This window comes from Pleurodeles waltl, chromosome 4_1, assembly GCF_031143425.1.
Source record: "Pleurodeles waltl isolate 20211129_DDA chromosome 4_1, aPleWal1.hap1.20221129, whole genome shotgun sequence".
NCBI lineage: Eukaryota > Metazoa > Chordata > Amphibia > Caudata > Salamandridae > Pleurodeles > Pleurodeles waltl.
The window spans coordinates 672,319,218-672,343,643 of NC_090442.1; the positions used below are offsets into that span (position 1 = coordinate 672,319,218).

The 24,426-nt window shown below is 45.7% G+C and overlaps 1 protein-coding gene across 1 annotated transcript in view; it reads left to right on the plus strand.

Moving 5' to 3' along the window:
- The window catches only part of NUP107 (nucleoporin 107), a 394,223-nt gene extending 387,617 nt beyond the window's left edge, over positions 1–6,606 (plus strand). Inside the window, exon 28 of the mRNA XM_069229180.1 lies at positions 6,343–6,606. Within this exon, the coding sequence (XP_069085281.1) occupies positions 6,343–6,450 (108 nt within the window). The 3' untranslated portion in view covers positions 6,451–6,606. The remainder of the gene's footprint in view (positions 1–6,342) is intronic.
- Positions 6,607–24,426: the final 17,820 nt, after the last annotated feature.

The following is a 24,426-nucleotide window of genomic DNA, read 5'->3' on the forward strand; positions in this document are numbered from 1 at the left end:
TGAGCAAAATGTGTATATATTTCAGGGGCAAATTTACACTTACACTTTGCAAGGTTTACATAACAGAGAAGGCTATTAAGGTGGAGACATCAAAGAGATTTGAGCATTAAACTTATTCTGTTTTTAGTAATCCAGTTTTGATAGTTAAAGAACTTTAGGTAATGCTGTTTTCAAATAATTCCCAGCACAAAAGTAGGATGAATGGAGTGATTTAATCCATCGTTCTTTTGCTCATCGTGCGACCCCAGTTTAGACCCAGCCACATGCAAATCAGCCTTGACTCTATTTCCCATGGGAAACTGGTCCCGGGATGCTTGTTTCCGGTCCAGGGAGGACCTGGCCTGGCAGTTCAAGTTGGACTGTTCCCCTGGGGAACAGGATCAAGTGTGATTTGCATATGGCTGGGTCCAAACTGGAGTGGCATGGTGAGCAAAAGAAAAATGGATTAAACCCAGATCTGTGACTGGGGTGAGTGTTTGAAAAGTTTCAGCACTCTGTCCATCATCCTTTTGTGTTGTTCAAATAATTCCCGGCAGTATTTGCAGACAAACTTGGTCATCTAAGGAAAATTCAGCACAAAAGTAAAACAAAAACTCATTGGTTGTCATATCACACATAAAGTTCTTTCTGTAATCTTCTGATGCAAAAAAAGTTTTGTAAATGAATTGAATAGTTTGTTTGAATAATAGAAAGTAGTGACCTTATATTTTGTTGACAACCAACAAGTTCTACTGGTTCAAATTAGGGTGTAGGTTAATATATTCTGGATCCCAAGTAGGTCACAGAAAGCGTATATTTTTTAAAGCACATACCTTTCCCTGCCATAAGGTGGCATGCTTTATCATTGGGCTGTTGTTAGAAATGGGGTTTTTGGTTGGCAGTCAGGTTACCCTCTGTCCAAGCAAGAACCCTCACTCTAGTCAGGGTAAGTAACACACAATCCAAAATCAGCCTGTGCCCACCCTCTGGTAGTTTGGCACGAGCAGTCAGGCTTAACTTAGAAGGCAATGTGTAAAGCATTTGTGCAATAAATCATACAATACCATAATATAACACCACAAAAATACACCACACAGTGTTTAGAAAAATATATAATATTTATCTGGTTATTTGCAGGTCAAAACGATCAAAGATGCAATATGAATTTTAAAGATATCACTGAAAAGTGATATAAAGTGTCTTAAGTCTTTAAAAAGCAAACAAAGTCTCTTTCAAGCACAAAGTTCCTGCTTTGGAGTGGAAAATCTCCGCAAAGGGCCGCAGAAGAAGAGATAAGTGGAAAAATAGTGTGTGCGTCGATTTCTCCCCAGCACACACGGACTTGCGTTGTTATTTTTCACGCGGGGAAGTCGTGTGTCGTTTTCCGGCGCGCGAACAGTCTCTTTCTATGGGTCGCGGGGATTACCAGATGTCCCGGGTCTGTGCGTGGATTCTCCTGCTTGTTTTCCGGCTGCACGTCGTTCCGCGGGGCTGTGCGTCGAAGTTTCGCTCTCACGGCAGGTGTCGCGTCGATTTCTCCTCCGGAAGTCGGGCGGCGTTGTCCTTGCGAGGCCGTGCGTCGAAGTTCCGGTCGTCCCAAAGGCGTTGCGTCGATCAGCGTCAGTGTGCGGCGTTTTTCTCGCCGCGGAACAAGCTGTGCGTCAAAGTTCGGCGCACGAAGCGTCCAAGTGAAAAAGAGTAGTCTTTTTGGTCCTGAGACTTCAGGGAACAGGAGGCAAGCTCTATCCAAGCCCTTGGAGAGCACTTTTACAGCCAGACAAGAGTTCAGCAAGGCAGCAGGCCAACAGCAAGGCTGCAGTCCTTTGTAGAAAAGCAGACAGGTGAGTCCTTTGAGCAGCCAGGCAGTTCTTCTTGGCAGGATGTAGTTTCTGGTTCAGGTTTCTTCTCCAGCAAGTGTCTGATGAGGTAGGGCAGAGGCCCTGTTTTATACCCAAATGTGCCTTTGAAGTGGGGGGGACTTCAAAGAGTGGCTAAGAAGTGCACCAGGTCCCCTTTCAGTTCAATCCTGTCTGCCAGTCCTTTGTGTGAGAGCCGGCCCTCCCAGCCCAGGAAGACCCATTCAAAATGCAGATGTATGCAAGTGAGTCTGAGTACCCTGTGTTTGGGGTGTGTCTGAGTGAATGCACAAGGAGCTGTCAACTAAGCCCAGCCAGACGTGGATTGTAAGGCACAGAAAGATTTAAGTGCAAAGAAATGCTCACTTTCTAAAAGTGGCATTTCTAGAATAGTAATATTAAATCCAACTTCACCAGTCAGCAGTATTTGTTATTACCATTCTGGCCATACTAAATATGACCTGCCTACTCCTTTCAGATCAGCAGCTACCACTTCAATGCTGTATGAGGGCAGCCCCAATGTTAGCCTATGAAGGGAGCAGGCCTCACAGTAGTGTAAAAACGAATTTAGGAGTTTTACACTACCAGGACATGTAAACTACACCGGTACATGTCCTACCTTTCACCCACACAGCACCCTGCTCTAGGGGCTACCTAGGGCACACATTAGAGGGGACTTATGTGTGCAGAAAGGGGAGGTTTAGGCTTGGCAAGTACTTTTAAATGCCAAGTCGAGGTTACAGTGAAACTGCACACACAGGCCTTGCAATGGCAGGCCTGAGATAAGGTAAAGGGGCTACTTAAGTGGCTGGCACAACCAGTGCTGCATGCCCACTAGTAGCATTTAATCTACAGGCCCTAGGCACCTATAGTGCACATTACTAGGGACTTGTAGGTAAATTAAATAGTCCAATCAGGTATGATCCAATGTTACCATGTTTAAAGGGAGAGAGCATATGCACTTTAGCACTGGTTAGCAGTGGTAAAGTGCACAGAGTCTAAAAGCCAGCAAAAATGAGGTCAGAAAAAGAGAAGGAGGAAGGCAAAAAGTCTGGGAATAACCCTGCAGAAGGGCCTTTTCCAACAGCTGTGATCCTCGTTTCGGAGACATTGGCATACCCAGTGGGCCTCTCGATTGGGGCTCTTTGCTGGAGATATTTTGTGTGGATTAGCATTGTAGGTTGCAATTGGGCAACCCAGTTACTCACAAAGTGCAAATTGGAGGAAGAGGAACAATGAAAACTCAAGTGAAGGAAGATTGGTGAGGGGTGTGATGTAATGTTAACTATAAAGTTGGAGTATTCTGAGTTAATTTCCCTATAGTATAGTCCTTGCTTCTGTGTATTCCTGTCTCTACGATCTCAGACTTGGGTTGTAAAGTCAAGCCAAGTATTCAGATGTTCCATTGTTTGTCTTATCTTTACGGAGGGCGCAGATAAGTTATATGTCCGCACTTTTGTCCTTTTTATATTTGCCAATCAACCTTCCCTCTTCCAAATCACATGCTGTGAACCGATATCTGAAGGGTTTGACGCATGCTTACTTGCAAACCTTTTATTATTCCTCAATGAGATTTTAATTTGGTCCTCGCGTTTCTAATGGGTACAGCATTCACGCCCATGTACAATTGTTTCTTAGTGCTCCTTACAAGTATGACGGTAATCCTAATCACTTTTGCGCACCATGTGAGTGAACTGCAGGCTTTGTCAGTGCAGTTCCTGTACACCTTCTTTCTAGACAAATTTGTGCTGGGTGTGGAAAGGCCGCCTCAGTTATGGTGTACACCTATAGGTGAGGCACCCTGTACTGAGTCTAGGCAACCCATAGTGGTAATGTAGGAGGTTTGAGATAACCAGAGCTCTCATAGAGGTACCTGTGGAGAGCAACGAAGCCTTATCCAGGAGGGTGTAAAGCAGTTGCAAATACCACACAGGTCTGTCAGTGTTGTTCACACAGGAAAGAACCACACCAGTGTTAGAAAAATATTCTATATTTATTGTAGATAAATGCAGTCGTGGCTTGCTTCGTTCTAAATGAGCGGGGGCGAAGGGGACCTAAAATGTAATAAAATTACATTTTAAAAAACACATCTTTTTAGCATGTCCCACACCGTGCTCCTCTTCCCTGCTGGCTGCACGCATGCACAGACTCCCAGCCTGTCCTACGGCCAATCCTGACGCTGGTTGGGGGGGGGGGGGTGGCGGGGGTGACGCCCCTCCACCCTTACGGAGGAGCCGCCCCTGGATAAATGACCTACCTGCAAAGGTTGGATTGCCTGGACCTTGCTGGTCCCCACAAATCCTGCAATTTTCAAGCGATGTTTCCCTGCATTTGCCAAGTCTGGTTGGTGGCCCTGCTGACCGTTGACCCCTCTGCAATCTGACGACTGGTGTGGGACAGCTTGTAGATGACTCAAGGGGCCCTCCTGCATTGCCTGGGCTCCACACTTGCACTTCTTCAACCACCATCCAGCAGGAAAGCATCTCCAAAAATGGTGGTTATTGTCCACCTGCACTGCCTGGGCACCTCCGATGGTCAGGACTCTGTCCCCTCTTTCCTTAAGTCTGCTTCTTCAGGAATCCATGACTGGGTTCTACCGACCTGGTCCATGGGTCATGACAGCAGCTGGACAACTGAGGTCCCCACTGACTTCAACGGGAGGTTCCAACACGAATTTCCCCATCCCCTCCCCTCCCCTCCCCTCCCTTTCCATGCACCTGGGCTCCCTGGTGTAGGTACTCCACTGTTCTGGGTATCCACGGGTGGGAACACTATCCAACCTCCCTTGTCCCAGTGGGTTTCCTCAGGGTCCTCTGAGAAGGGTCCTACAACTCTAACTCCAACCATGACTTCCCCATGTTATCCTATGGACACTGACCTGGGGTTACAACTGCACACGGGCGCCTGGGGAATCCTGTCTACTTACCTTGGGGGTTCCTGTGCTTCCTCAGTCCTAAGGGACCTTGGGTGGTAGTTTGGGTTGGGAGTGATTCTTGCATTCCATTTACTTAGTATATGGTCCAACTACTTTACACCCTCCTGGATAAGCCTTAGCAGCTCTCCATGGCTACCCCTCTGAGAGCCCTGGTTACCTAGAACTGCCTATACTATCACTAAGGGTTGCCTGGACTCAGTACAGGGTGCCTTACCCATAAGTGTACACCATATGGTGAGCCAGCCTCCTACACGGAGGACCAGGAGCTATTGCCTTGCCACATGGGTTAATTCATTACCCTCTCAATGTTTCCGCCGCTACCCAGGAATGTTGAGAACTCTCTGGTTAGAAGTATCCATCAGAACAACTTACCTTTTTAACCACTCTCTCGTGTGTACTCTATCTAAAACTACCTATTCTCCACTGTGCTTCTGCATCCCCATTCTGTGAGCTGGACCCTTGTGTCTATTAAAAAGGTCCCAAGTTAGTGTTTGCAAACACCCTAGCATCTCTAATTTGTCACTGCTGCTCAGTGTGCAGGGATGGTGTCAATATACAGCTCTGCTTCATCACTGCTGGAACAGTGACAAGGTTATTACAGAGTCCAACACTGCCACGTCTCTGCACATGGAAGCAATTTTTTTCAAGAATTCCAGATCCAATCTGTTGCCTGTGAATATTCTAAAGGTGAGGAATCTAAGGTTAATTAGAGCATCCACCAGAAAGAGTGTTATCCAAGGTAAGTATAGTATTGTAATAGTATTTGTATAGCGCTTACTGCCCCTGACGATGCGGCAAATCGCTTTTCGGAGAGTAGCAAGCTATTCAAAAACCCTAAAGGAATTAGTGGTGGATTAGTATAGGGAAATATGAGTACAATATTAGTAGTATTATGAGTTGATTTGAGACATGGATTTGTGAGTTTGTTAGTTGGATTGACTGCAGTAATGGAGTGGTAGAGGAGGGAAGAATCCAGAAGTGTTAATTGGGAGTTTATAGTAACAGGATGAGGCTTGGGATGAGTAAAGATATTTGTAAAGCCCTTCGATCACTTAGTCAAATGTAATTGTTGCAGAACATCTTTCCAGGCTCTTAGGGCTTTGTCTTTAAAAGCTGATTCCATGGCTACAACTCTTGATTTCCGTGTTTGATGGTTGTATTAGGTGACCTCGGTGCAGTGAGCAGTGCGCACGCTCCTTCCCAGCACGTGCACTTTTATACACCGGTCTGTTGTCCTTCTTTTATTCTCACGGCTATCTCTCCCTCGCAAGGAGCGTGCTCGTAACCATAGCGACCCTCATTGACGTCAAATATCATAAGCGTGGTTAGCCTCTTCCAGTAACTTATTTATTCCTTCATAAGGCAGTTATGCCACGTTTATGAGCTGTAAAGAATATGGTTACTATTACCAAAAGTAATAGCTGCAGAAGACAGTTGGAGGGTGTTTTCATTTGCAGATGAAATTTAAAATTCTAGCTGCATCTTCTTCAATAGAAACGCTCAATAAATTAAGTCCATAAAACAAACTAACTTTAATATGCGTATTTTCTCCTTCTGTCTTCTCTTTAACAGGAATTTTCAAAAGACGAGCTCAGGAAATTGTTGCAGAAGCTGAGGGAGTCTTCGCTGATGCTCTTGGATCAGGACCTTGATCCTCTGGGATATGAAGTTCAGTCCTGATGTCTTAGTTTGCATTAGTTAATCTCAATCTAGCTTCGGATTCGTTGGTCCTACAGCTATCTGCTGTAAGGTGTGTAAAAAGAAAATCACTAAAATGACAACTGTCTCCATTTGGGGGAAATTGTTTTTGTAAAGAATAAACTTATTTTGTAAGAATCTTTGTCATTATTAAATGCCATTTTCCTCAGAAAGGTCGAGATTTATCCTAATTTCTCCCCAAGAGCAAATGTACTGATCAGAACATTGCATTTAGCTTTACCCATTTGATGAGAGTCGGAATGAAGTTTGTATGAATTGTACCAGAACTGTGCCACTGCTTATTGTTGCAAGACCAAGGAATGCATACGTCCCTTCTGTTAACCCAGACCAGGTCACTGTGGATCTAATTTTCCTCATTTTGTTTTAATTTAGTTTCCATGTTGCGATGGCTTGAATTGTTGATGTTACTCTTCAGCTTGGAAGGCTCCCTAAATACATCTGCTTTACAGCCTTAAGTTTGGCCTTAGCAGGCGTTGTCCTAGATATATGTAGTTTTCCGATCTCTACAGGGGATAACTTTCCTGCCTTTATCTGCTTTACGTCAGCTTTTTGTTTAGAGAGACTTTTTACTGGCGGTTTTGCATTCTCAACATAGAGGCACTGTACACTCATTTACAGCTGAGCACCAAATAAGGCTGCCAGATAAAGGCTTCAAACTATGTCCGCATGCCCTATGGGTGTGTCACAACTATTGTGAGGCAATATTAAATTGGTAAATGTTGAAGGCAAACCTACTACACTTTGATAGTTGCCCTAAATACTCTTTTTTGCTGTAAACGCTTCTTGCTACATCTGGCAAGACTTGGATGAGTTTTTCAATAACTTCCATGCATCCTGCACGACCTGGTAAGCATGTGCACCTTCTACAGAGAAGCAGAAAAAACGAGCTCACAGATCATGAATGGATGCCTTCATAAAACTACGATGTCTCAAGTTAAGTGAGCTGGGGATGTCTCTCCCCAACATGCCGTTTTTTGGGACTCGCTCTCGAGCTGACCAACATCAGGTCCTGTCACATTAAATCCTTGCTAAAAGGGTCGTAATAAGGTCACTCTTCATTCTACAGGTTCATTAAATCAGTGGCTCGGCCATCAATCCTTTCCACTAAGTACTCAATATGCGAGTCTGCTTTTACTAAAAAATGTGACCAGCCCATGGGACGAAGTGCTTGGCATATCGGAATATGAACCATAATGCAAAAGTGCAGATGGAACACCCAGAAATCGTCAGTCTCAATCAACCTCTCTGGTAAGTGTCTCTGACCCGGTAACTGCTGTTTCAGATCAAAGATATGGATGAAGATTAAGTTCCCCGAGAGGTCACGCAGAGTGCATTGACTCAGGTGCGAGAGCCGCAGCCAAGTATTGGTAGGTAACCATCCTGCGACGACTTTATTTTCACAGTAGGATACCTCAATGTGATGTCAAAATCACTGTGCCTGATACTTAAACAACCAAGCTCTCCCAAAACCAGGGAATTTATTTTAGCAACTCCCAATGTAAATGCCTAAAATCCAGATTCTGAGCCTACCGATGTCAACTTCGCTTTGACTATTTTTAACAAAATCCTAAATTCCCTACTAGATAAAACCATACTTGTTAATCCTCACGTGCTTAACTGCACCCCTCACTCTCATAACAATAATCTGTGGTTCGCCCTAGAACTGATTCTGTGGAAACTTGAAGCTAAGTGAGCAGGAAGAGTGTGTCACCTACAGTCAAGAAGTTGAACAATACTTTGTTGCAATTGCCCCCTATAAAAAGCAAATGCTAGTGGCAAAACAAACACTCCTGCAGATACACCGCTTTAAATTCCTCTAGAGAACTCTTCAAAACCATGAGCAGAATGGCTACCCATTCATCACAAGGACACATCGCTGAGCATATACGGTGCTCTGTGTGATAACCTATCTTTTGTTGTTGGTAACATTGACAAGATCCAAGCGGAGCCCAAGTGAGAAATCCCGGCGTAACTGCGACTTGCCATCACCTACTTGAGGTTTAAATTGCAAGAGTCGCACACACTTCAACCATATCTCCTTGGCAGGCGCCCTAGAGCTGTTGGATTACACCTGAGGAGCAGGCTCCCCTCCTGATATCTATCCAGTTCGTCATGAAAAGCCAGTTGCTAAAGCAAGGTATATTTCTGGATGAGTGGAAGATAGCTGATTAAACCGTTATCAGAAAAGGGCTTCCCTTTTGTCTGCTGACCCAAACAGATTTTTCCCCCAATGTCACAGCTTTCCTTTTCTGAACAGTGGTATTCACACAATTACAAACTAATACTGACACAATACACCAGTATTCAATCTTCCCATGGCTTCAGTGCCATTGATCATTCGTTGCCTTTGGCCAGGCTGAAACTTGGGTGTGGACAACCGCTCCTTGAACCCCGATAATCATTTTTCACAATAATCTCTGCTCTAATGTGTTAGTTGTGGAGGGCCATTTGGTTCAGTACTGTCACGGCTGCTTTTTAACATCTATGCGGTCCCGTGGGCAACTATTTTTGCAATTGAGGGGGAGTACGGGTCCATATGTAGGCTGGTGATACACAAGAACTGTTTAAATAGTCATGCAGTCAATCAGACCAACACAAGATCAGCGGGAAACCCTCATCAGAGCCAGGAAATAGATGGCCTGTAACTTCCTTAAGTTACATTCAACTAGGACCGGGCTAATAATTACGCACCATCGTTCGCATAAATGGACTCCAGCTTAATGGCCTGAATTATTGGGTACTCCACCCTTTTTGGCAAAAGCTGCCCATAATCTCTCATGGATTGCGATGTTTCAATGGAAACCAAGATTACAAAAATAAGAAGCGTTTGCTGTGACAGCATTCATTCAATCCAGACTGCGCTATGGGAATGCTGTCTATTCGACACTTCCTGAGACAGTCTTAATTTTTTTTTGTAGAACATAACATGACAGACTTGCTAGCTGCAATGTCCAGGCCCAGAGATCACATACCTCCTAATCTTGGGGCTCTTCATTGGCACCTAATAAAGAAAAGCATGCAGTTCAAGGCATTAGTCGTAGTGCATAAGCTTGTCCACAGCTCTTCATCTCCCTTCTTTGTCCCCAAATGTTAATTTTACTCAACTAGTCAGGCCCTTCTGTCTAGCACCCTTGGATCGAGCCTTCTCAGCAGATAGAGAATGCAAGAAACAGTCTATAGTACTTTCCTGAAATCCTGCTTGCCTGACATTCAGGAAAAATAACTTAAAATATGTATTTTCGATCAGTAAATTCAGGTTGCACTTTCCGGATGTAAACTCCCTATGTTATATTGCTATAATCTACACCAAAAAGCCTTAAGGTACTGGAGTGCTTTCTAAACGCTAACAGCATAGCCCTTCATTTTACCACCATTTGCATTTTTCACAAATGGAAATGCAGCACCTAAACCACTGTACGCCATCCGTAGTTCAGGTAGTACATAAAGATGGCCGTTTGTGCACCAAGGTATATGTCACTATGTAACAAAATGTGCTGGAAAGTAAATTCCAATTCACCTGGGCTTGACAGTGGGACTCTGATACTGGTACAGTAATAATGAGAAACTGACACTAAAGTATTGGCATAGTAACGTGGCCATGGAAAAACTAGCGTGGGGACCCCTATAATTGAACGTACCTGCTCATGTTTCTTTAAGAAACTTTCTTTGGAATTTTCATCCAGAAATGATTTTTCACTTCTTCCCTTTCTAGAGGATCCCTAATTCCTCCCTGATGTACTTATCTCTTACAATTCAAGAGCTCTCATCTACTATCCCCATAAGCTCTAGGGGCCCCCTTCATCACTCTCCTGCTTATTATTCCATTACATCTAGCGCATACATATCATGCCAGCACTGGATCTCGGAAACTAACACTGGGCCTTGGATACAGTCGAACATCCAGACAGTAAGATATAGGCATCGACTTTGAGACTGGTATAAGGGAATGGACATAAACAAACGCCGATAATGTGACTCTTTCACTGGATGGCAACACTGTAAACTTTGCCACTGGTGCAATGACATCAACAGGGAGAAGCTGGGATACGTAAACTGGGATAATGAAAGTAAATCCAGAACTCTGACTACTGCGGCCACTTCTATGAGGTCAATGACAGGTCACGGAAATTGGGACAGAGGCACCAATATGAAGGTAGTGACGCAGAGATACTGACCCTGGGGGTAATAAGACAAGAACACTCGCATAGATATGGAGACGCTGAAATGGGGACAAGGACGCATGAATATTGATACCGGAACACTGGCAATGAGATACGAACACTGTGACATGGGTATCTAAGTACTCTTAAGTATCAATTGGCCTGTAATTGACACTCAAGATAAACTGACATTCATAAGGCCCATAAAGTTGTTAGTCATTTAAGGCTCCAATGCAGGCATAGTTAGCTGTAAAGTAAGTTATAAATAAAGAAATACATATTTAATATTCTCCTGCATTGTTCCACCCCACAATGCCTCATAGCTTAAAGGGAGAGAATTTCACCACTTAAATCCATGACTTAAAGTAATTTAATCCCTAGGGAGCTTTTTTTTTTTATCTTAAGGAACCAGTCTTAGTTCACTGTAGGAAAGAAACCATGATGGTCATGTATATTTATTCTGGTCTACCAGTAGGCCAGTCCTTTTTTATTTATAATTATGTGGGTGAAAGTACAGGTACAGAATTTTACCTCATCAGGCACTGGAAGCCAGTGGAACCTACACAAGTTGGAAGTAAAGGGGTTCTGCTGTTTAAGCCCCAACTCTGTGTGCAAAGTTTTGAATTAATTGCCAGCAGAATCATATATTAGAAGCCTCTTAAACGTGGTGCAGTAATTATCATATCCTACAATAGCCCTTGCTGTTGTGGTTCTAGAGTCACAGACTGTCAAGACAACACAAACACTGGGTCTCTGACACAAGGACAGAAACACATGAAGACACAGGCATATAGGTTACAGGATAAAGAGGAGCAATTATATGGAATGCTGACATTAACTCTGGAAAAACGAGACTTTGCTATGAAGACAGCCATTGATACTAAAGGATCATATTCAGTGGAAGAGACGACCGTGGTCTGGAAGACATACATCCGCACAAGAAAGGCTGTAGCCGCAGCTAAGCAGCACAATCTTACAACTGCTAGAGTCAAGTGGCAAAAAATGCCATATGTTCAGCTTTACAAATACATTTTGTAGGAAGTTGGCTCTGTATATACTATTTCAAAGTAAGAAATAGTGTGCACAGAGTCCCCAGAGTCTAAGGGTTCCCCTTAGAGGTAAGATAGTGGCAAAAGTAGATAATTCCAATGCTCTATTTTGTGGTAGTGTGGTCGAGCAGTAGGGTTATCAGAGGGTAGTGTTAAGCATTTGTTGTACACACACAGGCAATAAATGAGGAACACACACTCAAAGACTTACTCCAGGCCAATAGGTTTTTATGTTGAAAAATATATTTTCTTAGTTTATTTTAAGAACCACAGATTCAAGATTTACAGTAAACACTTTAACTGTAAGGTATTTCCGTACAGTCTTTGTAAAAATGGCAATAAGCTATTTTCAAAGTGGACACAGTACAAAAATCAACAGTTCCTGGGGGAGGGTAAGTAAAGGTTAGATTAGGAGGTAAGTAAAACACTTACAAGACTCAGTCCTGGGATATAGGCAGCCCACTGTTGGGGGTTCAAGGCAACCCCAAAGTTACCACACCAGCAGCTCAGGGCCGGTCAGGTGCAGAGGTCAAAGAGGTGCCCAAAACACACAGGCGCCTATGGAGAACAGGGGTGCTCCGGTTCCAGTCTGCCAGCAGGTAAGTACCTGCGTCCTCGGGGGGCAGACCAGGGGGGTTTTGTAGAGCACTGGGGGGGACACAGGTAGGCACACAAAACACACCCTCAGCGGCACAGGGGCGGCTGGGTGCCGTGTGCAAAGCAGACGTCGGGTTTCAGGTAGGAAACAATGGAGGGTCACTCTAGCGGTGCAGGCAGGGACAGGGGGAGGCTTTTCGGGACATCCACCACCTGGGCTAGGCAGAGGGTTGCCTGGGGGTCACTCCTGTGTCTAAGTTCGGTTCCTTCAGGTCCTGGGGCTGCGGGTGTAGTGTTGGTTCCAGGCGTCGGGTCCCTTGTTACAGTTCAGGGGGAGCCTCTGAATTCTCTCTGCAGGCATCGCTGTGGGTGCTCAGGGGGGCTCGTCTCTGGTTACTCGCAGGCTCACAGTCGCCGGGGAGTCCTGACTGAAGTGTTGGTTCTCTGAATCTCGAGCCGGGGGCATCTGGTGCAGAGTGAGAAGTCTCACGCTTCCGGCGGGAAACGTGCAGTCTTTGGAAGTTGCTTATTTGTTGCAAAGAAGTAGATGTTTGGAACAGGGCAGCTGTTCACGGGAGTTTCTTGGTCCTTTAGTCCAGGGCAGTCCTCTGAGGCTTCAAAGGTCGCTGGTCCGTGTCGGATGCATAGCTGGAGCAGGTTTTCAAAGTTGGAGACAGGCCGGTAGGGCTGGGGCAAAAGCAGTTGTCTTCCTCCTTCTCTGCAGGCTTGTAGGTCAGCAGTCCTTGTTTCTTCAGGTTGCAGGAATCTGATTTCCTGGGATCTGGGGAGCCCCTAATTACTGAATTTAGGGGTGTGTTTAGGTCTGGGAGGGCAGTAGCCAATGGATACTGTCCTTGAGGGTGGCTACACCCTCTTTGTGCCTCCTCCCTGTGGGGGGGGGGGGGGCACATCCCTAATCCTATTGGTGGAATCCTCCAAACTCAAGATGGAGGATTTCTCAAGGCAGGGGTCACTTCAGCTCAGGACACCTTAGGGGCTGTCCTGACTGGTGGGTGACTCCTTGTTTTTCCTCATTATCTCCTCCAGCCTTGCCACCAAAAGTGGGGGCAGTGGCCAGAGGGGCGGGCATCTCCACTAGCTGGGATGCCCTGGGGCGCTGTAACAAATGGGGTGAGCCTTTGAGGCTCACCGCCAGGTGTTACAGTTCCTGCAGGGGGAGGTGAGAAGCACCTCCACCCAGTACAGGCTTTGTTCCTAGCCACAGAGTGACAAAGGCACTCTCCCCATGTGGCCAGCAACATGTCTGGTGTGTGGCAGGCTGGCAGAAACTGGTCAGCCTACACTAGAAGTCGGGTAGGTATTCAGGGGATATCTCTAAGATGCCCTCTGGGTGTATGTGACAATAAATTGCACACTGGCATCAGTGTGCATTTATTGTGCTGAGAAGTTTGATACCAAACTTCCCAGTTTTCAGTATAGCCATTATGGAACTGTGGAGTTCGTGTTTGACAAACTCCCAGACCATATACTCTTATGGCTACCCTGCACTTACAATGTCTAAGGTTTTGCTTAGACACTGTAGGGGCATAGTGCTCATGCACATATGCCCTCACCTGTGGTATAGTGCACCCTGCGTTAGGACTGTAAGGCCTGCTATAGGGGTGACTTATCTATGCCACAGGCAGTGTGAGGTTGGCATGGCACTCTGAGGGGAGTGCCAAGTCGACTTAGTCATTTTCTCCCCACCAGCACACACAAACTGAGAGGCAGTGTGCATGTGCTGAATGAGGGGTCCCCAGGGTGGCTTAAGACATGCTGCAGCCCTTAGAGACCTTCCCTGGCATCAGGGCCCTTGGTACCAGGGGTACCAGTTACAAGGAACTTACCTGAGTGCCAGGGTTGTGCAACTGTGGAGACAAAGGTACAGTTTAAGGAAAGAACGCTGGTGCTGGGGCCTGGGTAGCAGGGTCCCAGCACACTTTCAAATCATAACTTAACATCAGCAAAGGCAAATAGTTAGGGGGTAACCATGCCAAGGAGGCATTTCCTTACACACACACCCCCGCCCCCCTCCAAACGAAAGAGGATGAGACTAACCTTTCCCAAGAGAGTCTTCATTTTCTAAGTGGAAGAACCTGAAAAGGCCATCTGCATTGGCATGGGCAGTCCCAGGTCTGTGTTCCACTATAAAGTTAATTCCCCATAGGGATATGGATCACCTCAACAGTTTAGGGTTTTCTACTTTCATTTGCATAATGAGCCATCTGAGAGGTCTGTGGTCCGTTTGAACTATGAAGGGAGTACCAAACAGGTATGGTCTCAACTTCTTCAGGGACCAGACCACAGCAAAGGCCTCCCTCTCAATGGCACTCCAACGCTGCTCCCTGGGGAGTAACCTCCTGCTAATAAAAGCAACAGGCTGGTCAAGGCCATCATCATTTGTTTGGGACAGGATTAGAGGCATCTGTCTGCACAATGAACTGCTTAGATTAATCTGGAGCTTTCAAAACTGGTGCTGTGCACATTGCTTGCTTCACGGTGTCAAAGGCCTTTTGACAGTCCAAGGTCCAGTTAAATTTCTTGGGCATTTTCTTGGAGGTAAGTTCTGTGAGGGGGGTCACTATTGATCCATAATCCTTCACAAACCTCCTCTAGTAACCAGTCAAGCCAAGGAATGCCCTGACTTTATTCTGGACTGGGTAGCTCCAAAAACCCAGACTCGTCTGGATCTTGGGTTGGAGTGGCTGAACTTGGCCTCCACCTAGAAGGTGTCCCAAGTAAACCACAGTACCCTGCCCTATCTGACATTTAGATGCCTTGATAGAGAGGCCTGCTGCTTGCAGGGCCTGCAAAACCTTCTTCAGGTGGACCGGGTGATCCTGCCAGCTGGAGCTAAAGACTGCAATATCGTCAAGATAAGCTGCACTAAAGGACTCCAAGCCAGCAAGGACTTGATTCACCAAACTTTGGAAGGTGGGAGGGGCATTCTTTAAGCCAAAGGGCATCATAGTAACCTGGTAGTGCCCATCAGGTGGAGAGAATGCTGTTTTCTCCTTTGCTCCTGGTGCCATTCTTATTTGCCAGTACCCTGCTGTCATGTCAAAGGTACTCAAATATTTGAGAGCATCCAATTTATGAATCAGCTCATCTGCCCTTGGAATGGGGGTGCGCATCTGTCTTGGTGACAGAATTAAGCCCCCTGTAGTCCACACAGAACCTCATCTCTCTCTTGCCATCTTTGGTGTGAGGTTTGGGGACCAAGACCACTGGGCTAGCCCAGGGACTGTCAGAGTGCTCAATCACTCCCAACTCCAGCATCTTGTGGACTTCCACTTTAATGCTTTCCTTAACTTAGTCAGACTGTCTGAATATTTTGTTTTTGAAAGGCATTCTGTCTCCTGTGTCCTCATCATGGATACACAGGTGTGTCTGACCACGGGTTAGGGAAAAGAGCTCAGCAAACTGCTGGAGGACTTGCCTGCAGTCAGCTTGCTGTTGGCCAGAGAGGGTGTCTGAATAGATCACTCCATCTACTGTGCCATCTTTAGGGTCAGCAAACTGTAAACTTCGTACTTGTATAGCGCACTACTCACCCATTAGGGTCTCAAGGCGCTGTACGCATACCGCTGTGGAACCCCTCCTGGCTTTTCCCTGTGAGGTGCCCACTCCTGGGCAAATCTCCAAGGTGAAGCCAGGCATCCCAGCGCTGTTGGGGCCGTTGTGGAGATTAAGCAAGCTATTGCCCAGAGTTACAGAGTGGGACCCATGAATTAGATTATGCACCGATGCGAGAATTATCAGGTCTGAGGAAATTGAGCCCAAGACCCGCCGAGGCGGGAATTGAACCCTGGTCCCGGGCCAGCTTTCTGCATCAGGGTCTGCCGCTCTAACCATTGAGCCACACTTCTCCACAGTGGAGTGGAGAGGAGATCAGGGAGAGGTTCACTCTCTGCTTCCTGGTCCTCATCTGTAACCATTAACATGTTTACATCTGCCTGTCATGGAAGAGTTTTAGGCAGTTAACATGGATCACCCTCTTGGGGGTCCTGCTAGTGCCTAGGTCCACCAGGTAGGTGACCTGACACTTTCTCTAGCACTGGGTAAGGGCCACTCCATTTGTCCTGAAGTGCCTTGGGAGTTACAGACTCCAGAACCCAGACTTTCTGCCCTGGCTGAAACTCAACCATAGCAGCCTTTTGGTCATACCACATCTTCAGGAGTTGTTGGCTGGCCTCAAGGTTTTTACTCACCTTTTCCATGTACTCTGCCATCCTTGAACGTAGGCCTAGTACATAGTCCACTATATCTTGCTTAGGCTCATGGAGAGGTCTCTCCCAGCCTTCTTTCACAAGAGCTAGTGGTCCCCTAACAGGATGGCCAAACGGAAGTTCAAAGGGGGAAAACCCTACTCTCTTCTGAGGCACCTCTCTGTAGGCGAAAAGCAGGCATGGCAGGAGGACATCCCATCTCCTTTTGAGTTTTTCAGGGAGCCCCATGATCATGCCCTTCAATGTCTTGTTAAATCTCTCAACAAGACCATTGGTTTGTGGATAGTATGGTGTGGTGAATTTGTAAGTCACCCCACACTCATTCCACATATGTTTTAGGTAAGCTTACATGAAGTTGGTACCTCTGTCAGAAACCACCTCCTTAGGAAATCCCACTCTGGTAAAAAATACCAATGAGTGCTTTGGCTACTGCAGGGGCAGTAGTGGACCTAAGGGGAATTGCCTTAGGGTACCTAGTAGCATGATCCACTACTACTAGGATATACTGATTCCCTGATTCTGTGGGAGGTTCAAGTGGACCCACTATATCCACTCCTGCTCTTTTAAAGGGGACCCCCACCACTGGAAGTGGAATGAGGGGGCCTTTGGATGGCCACCTGACTTACCACTGGCTTGGCAGGTGGCACAGGAGGCACAAAACTGCTTTACCTTCTGGAACATATTGGGCCAATAGAAATGGTTGACTAACCTCTCCCATGTCTTGGTTTGTCCCAAATGGCCAGCAAGGGGAATGTCATGGGCTAAGGTCAGAATGAACTCCCTAAACTCCTGAGGCACTACCACTCTCCTAGTGGCACCAGGTTTGGGATCTCTTGCCTCAGTGTAAAGGACTCCATCTTCCCAATAGACCCTGTGTGTTCCGCTGACAATTCCTTTTTCGTGTTCAGCAGCTTGCTGCCTTCAGCCTTCAAGAGAGGGACAAGTTTCTTGCCCCTTGCACAGTTGTTCCCTTGAGGGTCCCCCTGGGCCCAAGAGCTCAACCTGGTAAGGTTCTAACTCCATAGGCTCAGTTCCCTCAGTGGATAGAACTTCTTCCTGAGAAGAGAGGTTCTGTTTCTTTTTCTGTGCTGAAGCCGGTTCCCCAGTCTTCCTTCCCTTTCTCTTGGAGGATTGGGCCATTATTCCAGACTCCAACACCTCTTTTTCACCCTGAGCTCTGCACTGTGCCCTAGTCTTGACACACACCAGTTGAGAGATACCCAGCATGGCTGCATGGGGTTTGAGTTCTACCTCAGCCCATGCTGAGGACTCCAGGTCATTTCCAAGCAGACATTCTACTGGTATAGCAGAAGAGACTACCACCTGTTTCAGGCCAGTGACCCCTCCCCATTCTAAAGTTACCATAGCCATGGGATGTACTTTAGTCTGATTGTCAGCATTGGTGACTGGATAAGTTTGTCCAGTCAGGTATTGTCCTGGGGAAACCAGTTTGTCTCTCACCATAGTGACACTGCCACCTGTATCCCTCAGGGCCTCTACTCTAGTCCCATTAATAAAGAGCTGCTGCCTGTATTTTTGCATGTTAGGCGACCAGGCAGCTAGTGTGGTTAAGTCCACCCCACCCTCCGAGACTAATGTAGCTTCAGTGTGGACCCTGATTTGCTCTGGGCACACTGTTGATCCCACCTGGAGACTGGCTATTCCAGTGCTAACTGGAGTAGTAGTTGAAGTGGAACCTTTCTTGGGACAGGCCTTGTCTCCAGTTTGGTGTCGCAGCTGTAGTCCGCATGGACACCAGGCCTTTTTGGGATCAAAGGTTTTACCCTTGTACCCAAATGAGGATTGTGAAGAGGCTTTGGACCCACCCTCCTCTACAGGTTTTTGGGGCCCTGTAGAAGACTCTTTACTTTTTCCCTTGGATGTCTCAACACTCTTCCCCTGGGGAGTCTTTGTGACCCCTTTCTTTTAGTCACCCACTGTGGAAGTTTTGGTCACCTTTGTCTTGACCCAGTGGTCTGCCTTCTTTCCCAATTCTTGGGGAGAAATTGGACCTAGGTCGACCAGATGCTGATGCAGTTCATCATTGAAACAATTACTTAAAAGGTGTTCCTTCATAAACAAGTTATACAGCCCTTCATAATCATTTACACCACTGCCATTAATCCAACCATCTAGTGTTTTGACTGAGAAGTCAACAAAATCAACCCAGGTCTGGCTCGAGGATTTTTTAGCCCCCCTGAACCTAATCCTGTACTCCTCAGTGGAGAATCCAAAGCCCTCAATCAGGGTAGCCTTCATGAGGTCATAGGATTCTGCATCTTTACCAGAGAGTGTGAGGAGCCTATCCCTACACTTTCCAGTGAACATTTTCCAAAGGAGAGCACCCCAGTAAGATCTGTTTACTTTTCTGGTTGCACAAGCCCTCTCAAAAGCTGTGAACCACTTGGTGATGTCATCAACATCTTCATATTTTGTTACAATCCCTTTGGGGATTTTTAGCATGTCAGTATTTTCTCTATTTAAGTTGCTGTCACCATTGATGGGAGCTAAACCCATCTCTTGTCTTTCCCTCTTTATGACTAGGGCTGTCTCTCCAAAGCCACTCTTTTGGCCATCCCGGGCTAACAGGCGGTCATCTTCATTGAGGCTGCCCTCAATGCTTCCATAGTTACTGGACTCCCCTGTGGGAGAACCAGCATCTCTGACTATCACTCGTGGAGTCAGGGTTTGAGGGACCCTGGCCTCCCTAACTAGGACAGGAGGGAGGGAATTATCCTCCAGGTCACTAGTTTCCCCCTCTGTAAGGTTATCTTCAGAGGGGTGTTCTCTTGCAAACTCTGCCAAAAGCTCCTGGGGCTTAACTTTGGTAGGGTTTGACCCAGTCTTTTATATTTTTTAATTTACAAAGAGTCCTTAACTCTGACATCCCTAGATGCAGGTAAGGGGTGAGGTTGCGTTCCACCACCATCTCTTCTGTGCTAGCCATTATTTTTCTAAAAGTTGGGATACTTTTTAAGAATCTAAACTATTTCTAGAACTTAATCCAAACATTTAAACTTTTTAAACTCTAAAAGAAATGCTAACAGGGACTTACACACGGCCCTAGCAGGACTTTTAAAAATTTTGAAAAATAGCTCAAATTGCAAAAATCAGTTTGTAATGACAATTTTTGGAATTTAGTCGTGTGATCAGGTATTGGCTGAGTAGTCTAGCAAATGCAAAGTCTAAGACCCCACCGCTGATCCACCAGTGTAGGAAGTTGGCTCAGTATATACTATTTCAAAGTAAGAAATAGTGTGCACAGAGTCCAAGGGTTCCCCTTAGAGGTAAGATAGTGGCAAAAGTAGATAATTCTAATGCTCTATTTTGTGGTAGTGTGGTCGAGCAGTAGGCTTATCAGAGGGTAGTGTTAAGCATTTGTTGTACACACATAGGCAATAAATGAGGAACACATACTCAAAGACTTACTCCAGGCCAATAGGTTTTTATATTGAAAAGTATATTTTCTTAGTTTATTTTAAGAACCACAGGTTCAAGATGTACAGTAAACACTTTAAAAGTAAGGTATTTCACTTAGATACTTTAGGAACTTTGAATGAAAACAATATCATGTACAGTCTTTGTAAAAATGGCAATAAGCTATTTTCAAAGTGGACAGTGAAAAAATCAACAGTTCCTGGGGGAGGTAAGTAAAGGTTAGATTAGGAGGTAAGTAAAACACTTACAAGTCTCAGTCCTCGGGCATAGGGAGCCCACTGTTGGGGGTTCAAGGCAACCACAAAGTTACCACATCAGCAGCTCAGGGCCGGTAAGGTGCAGAGGTCAAAGAGGTGCCCAAAACATACAGGCGCCTATGGAGAACAGGGGTGCTCTGGTTCCATTCTGCCAGCAGTACCTGTGTCCAGACCAGGGGGGGGTTTTGTAGAGCACTGGGGGGGACACAGGTAGGCACACAAAACATACCCTCAGCTGCACAGGGGCTGCCCTGTGCAGTGTGCAAAGCAGGTGTCGGGTTTCAGGTAGGAAACAATGGAGGGACCCGGGGGTCACTCTAGCGGTGCAGGCAGGGACAGGGGGACTTCTCGGGACAGCCACCACCTGGGCTAGGCAGAAGGTCGTCTGGGGGGGGGGGGGGGGTCACTCCTGCATCGAAGTTCGGTTCCTTCAGGTCCTGGGGGCTGCGGGTGCAGTGTTGGTTCCAGGCTTTGGGTCCCTTGTTACAGGTAGTCGCGTCAATGGGAGCCTCTGGATTCTCTCTGCAGGTGTCGCTGTGGAGGATCAGGGGGGTCGTCTCTGGTTACTCACAGGCTCGCAGTCGCCGGGGAGTCCTCCCTGAGGTGTTGGTTCTCTGAATCTCAAGCTGGGGGCGTTGGGTGCAGAGTGAGAAGTCTCACGCTTCCGGCGGGAAACATGCAGTCTTTGAAAGTTGCTTCTTTGTTGCAAAGAAGTAGCTGGTTTTGAACAGGGCTGCTGTTCACGGAAGTTTCTTAGTCTTTTTCTCCCCATCAGCACACACAAGCTGTGAAGCAGTGTGCATGTGCTGAGTGAGGGGTCCCGAAGGTGGCATACGACATGCTGCAGCCCTTAGAGACCTTCCCTGGCATCAGGGCCCTTGGTACCAGGGTTACCAGTTACAAGGGACTTACCTGAGTGCCAGGGCTGTGTCAATTGTGGAGACAAAGGTACAGTTTAGGTAAAGAACACTGGTGCTGGGGCCTCGTTAGCAGGGTCCCAGCACACTTTCAAATCATAACTTAGCATCAGCAAAGGCAAAAGGTTAGGGGGTAACCATGCCAAGGAGGCATTTTCTTACACATTTTCACAATGCAAATTTCACAATGAAAGTGACAGATTTATACAAATGTCCAATTTCTAGTACTTTGATTAGGCCTCCACCCATCTCTTTTACTATGCATTTGTTTATTCTTGACATCATGCCACCACGAAAAATGACAAAGCATTTGTGCTCAGTTCATTCCTACAACAGAACAACAGTATGGACTGAGCTCACAGTGGAAGATGCTGCTTTGTAATTCATAAATAAAGCAGCCTTTCTTTTTCACTGATATTCTCACACAGCATGTACCCACAGGATCCATCTCCGGGGGCATCATCTCCAGCCTTCCTGATTGGTTAGCCATCAGGATTCAAAATTCTGGAGTATATAGATGTATGTTTATAATGGTGAACGTTAAATTGCTTAATTACAGAATCTAGAGTATTAAATAAAAAGTAATGCTTTCTTGGTGGTGGTTTTCTTGACGTTGAGCCAGTAGGCAGCTCAATTCACTCCCTCATAGAGCATTGTCAGGAAGGCTAATACTCATATTGCTGACATTTTATACACTCAATTGGAAGTACAGCAAGCCAGAATTGTTTGTACCGCCAAACAAAAGTATAGAAGCCCTGTTGGTATGTGCTGATACCATGAAATAAATGGATTGTTGCCTAGTTTGGAAGTATTGAAAATTAAAACAGCCCAGTAGAAAGGTGTTGCTATCATCAACTAAACCATAGCAGACATCTTGGGAAGGTTCTCTGAAAGAATGTCAGACTTCCTGAGATGATCAGTAATCGCATATAAATGTTTGTCGGGGCTGCAGAGGTGTGTTGTAACTGCCCAGGAAAAGTAAAGCGGAACTGCTCAAACGTGTTAGTCCTGTATCACTCATTAAAGGTTTGGGAGCCCTGCTGAAAATGGTCTCTCTTTCTTTAACTGCAACTCTTGCAACATGGGACTGCCTTTGCATGTTTTGATGGGCAAGGTAGCTGGAACCTAAAGGCACGGAATATTCGGTAGATAGGGAGATTGTTTAGTTATTAATGTATAAATTATGTCCTGTGAACTAAAGCAAGTTGTCTTACTTTCGAAATATCACGTATTCAGATGTATGTGTTACAAGGCAAGTATTTCAACCTACAGCCATCTCTGCTACAAAATGTAAGATGATTATTAAGTGGATTTATATTTTTTGTGATGGTGTCAACTGATGAGAATTAGCCTGTGTGCGTCTAGAGGAAATTGAATAAAATGATGGCCATTCAAAATTTCTTACCGTTTATTAGATAAGAGAGCATCCTCATTCTTCATCTGATAATTAAATAAAGTATTCAAATACATTGACATTTCCGTCTGGGACTAGAAACACCAAATGGAAAATGTGGCCTCTTCCTGGAAAACCATTACTCTTCCCAATATACCTGGGTTATTGGGAAGAGGCCCAGTAAGTGCTCTGTTTACAGTACACATAAGGCAAAACCTTTCCGGCTTAATCATTAATGATGAAGGCCAAACTTAAACAGCATGTCTCCACCTCCACAGTATGCATCATTATAGTAATTGCCAGGGAGGTTCAAAGAATAATTTTGCTGTCTCGTGACTTGGATGAGCAAACAGGGGAGGACATTGGGCCATGTTGTACGCAACCTCATTAAGACCTGTAGGAAATGTTCAGCCACAAAGTTTAGCCTGATCACAGGAAAGACATTTTGTAGTAAACTAGAGTGTGTTTTTGGGTGGGGGTTTGGGGTGACTCCATAGCAGCTGCCATCAATGGCATAGGTTTGCACCCTTAAAAAAGCCAGGGGCCCACTATTCCTAACATCCACTGTTCGATGCAAAGAGGACTAGTTTTAACCCAAGATGTGATTCCAAAGTCTGTGCAATGCAAACTCTTGATTTGTTTAGACTCCCATAGACCCAGAGGTCTGCAGACTGTGAAGTCTTTTGGCCTACATGATACGTCTCAGGAATCACCTAGAAGCCTGTTTTGACTTTTTGAGGTTCTGCCTGTCCTGTGAGACTTTCCTTTGTGAAGACCTGTGGTGCTGGAGAGTCCAGTAGGCAAGGTCACCTGGTGGTGAGATACGAACAACTGTTTACCAAGTTGTCTGTGCTAATGAAGATTCCAAGGACCTAAAATAAATTTTTCAATTTGTCTTCAGTTCATGCACTGGAGGTCAGCATCTCCTTACCATGGATTTTTACATGGTCAAATTACTGACACTCATTGCACTTCAATGTCTGCAAGCTTTCCATTTAAACAACTGCTGTCTTGAACCCCAGCTCTCTGCTGTGTATAACTACTCGACATTCGGTTCTGTGGCAACAGTCACTGAGCTTGAAACATCCTTACCCTAGAGGCTCGAAGAGGATTCAAATTGATTATACCCTACTTTGATGTGGCTCAGTAACTATAAACTCATATTTCCAGTGCCCAATTCGAATCAACGTCTTCTGTACCTACACAGTTTGACATGGCGCAGTGGCTTCTTTGACTTATTTGGTCTTTCACCTTGCATTTGATTCCCGCTTTCTTCACTACCAGAGATTAGTTTCTTAGTTTTGTGCTTCACTATAACTTGCTGGTTACAACTACTTTGTTTTGTAGGGATATGCTTATCTGGCTTTAAAGAACAAATTACTCTTGTTAGCTAATATAATTGGAATAATTTTGAAATTCAGTGTTAATAATCATTGATGCACTGAACATATTTGATCAAAATGTCTCCTGACTTTTTTTGTTTTAATAATTATACTAATCTTTCTAACTAAGCACGGTATGCATATTGGAGAACTTATTTATTTTGTACTGGTGTTAATAAATTGCATCAGCATTCTAGGCCTCATTCCGATGTTATGCTCCTCATTTTTGGGCAGCCAGACACCGCTGGTGCGACTTTGGTCCCTGCGGAGTTGGAAGGGGCCCATTTGGGTTCTGCGCCGGTGGCTTCGGCCTTGGTGCCAAGTGGCACCTATGAATCATGAATCCAGTCCCAGATCCAGATAGATGTCAGCTGTACCCCTGACCTCCTTGAACTTCCTGAATGCTTCTTGCACTGCCCAATGGCGACGCCATACCCATTTTCATTGCTGACTACAACATGGAGCTGAAAGGGCCTCCTATGACGCCAACTCTAATGCCACCAGGAGCCTTGCCT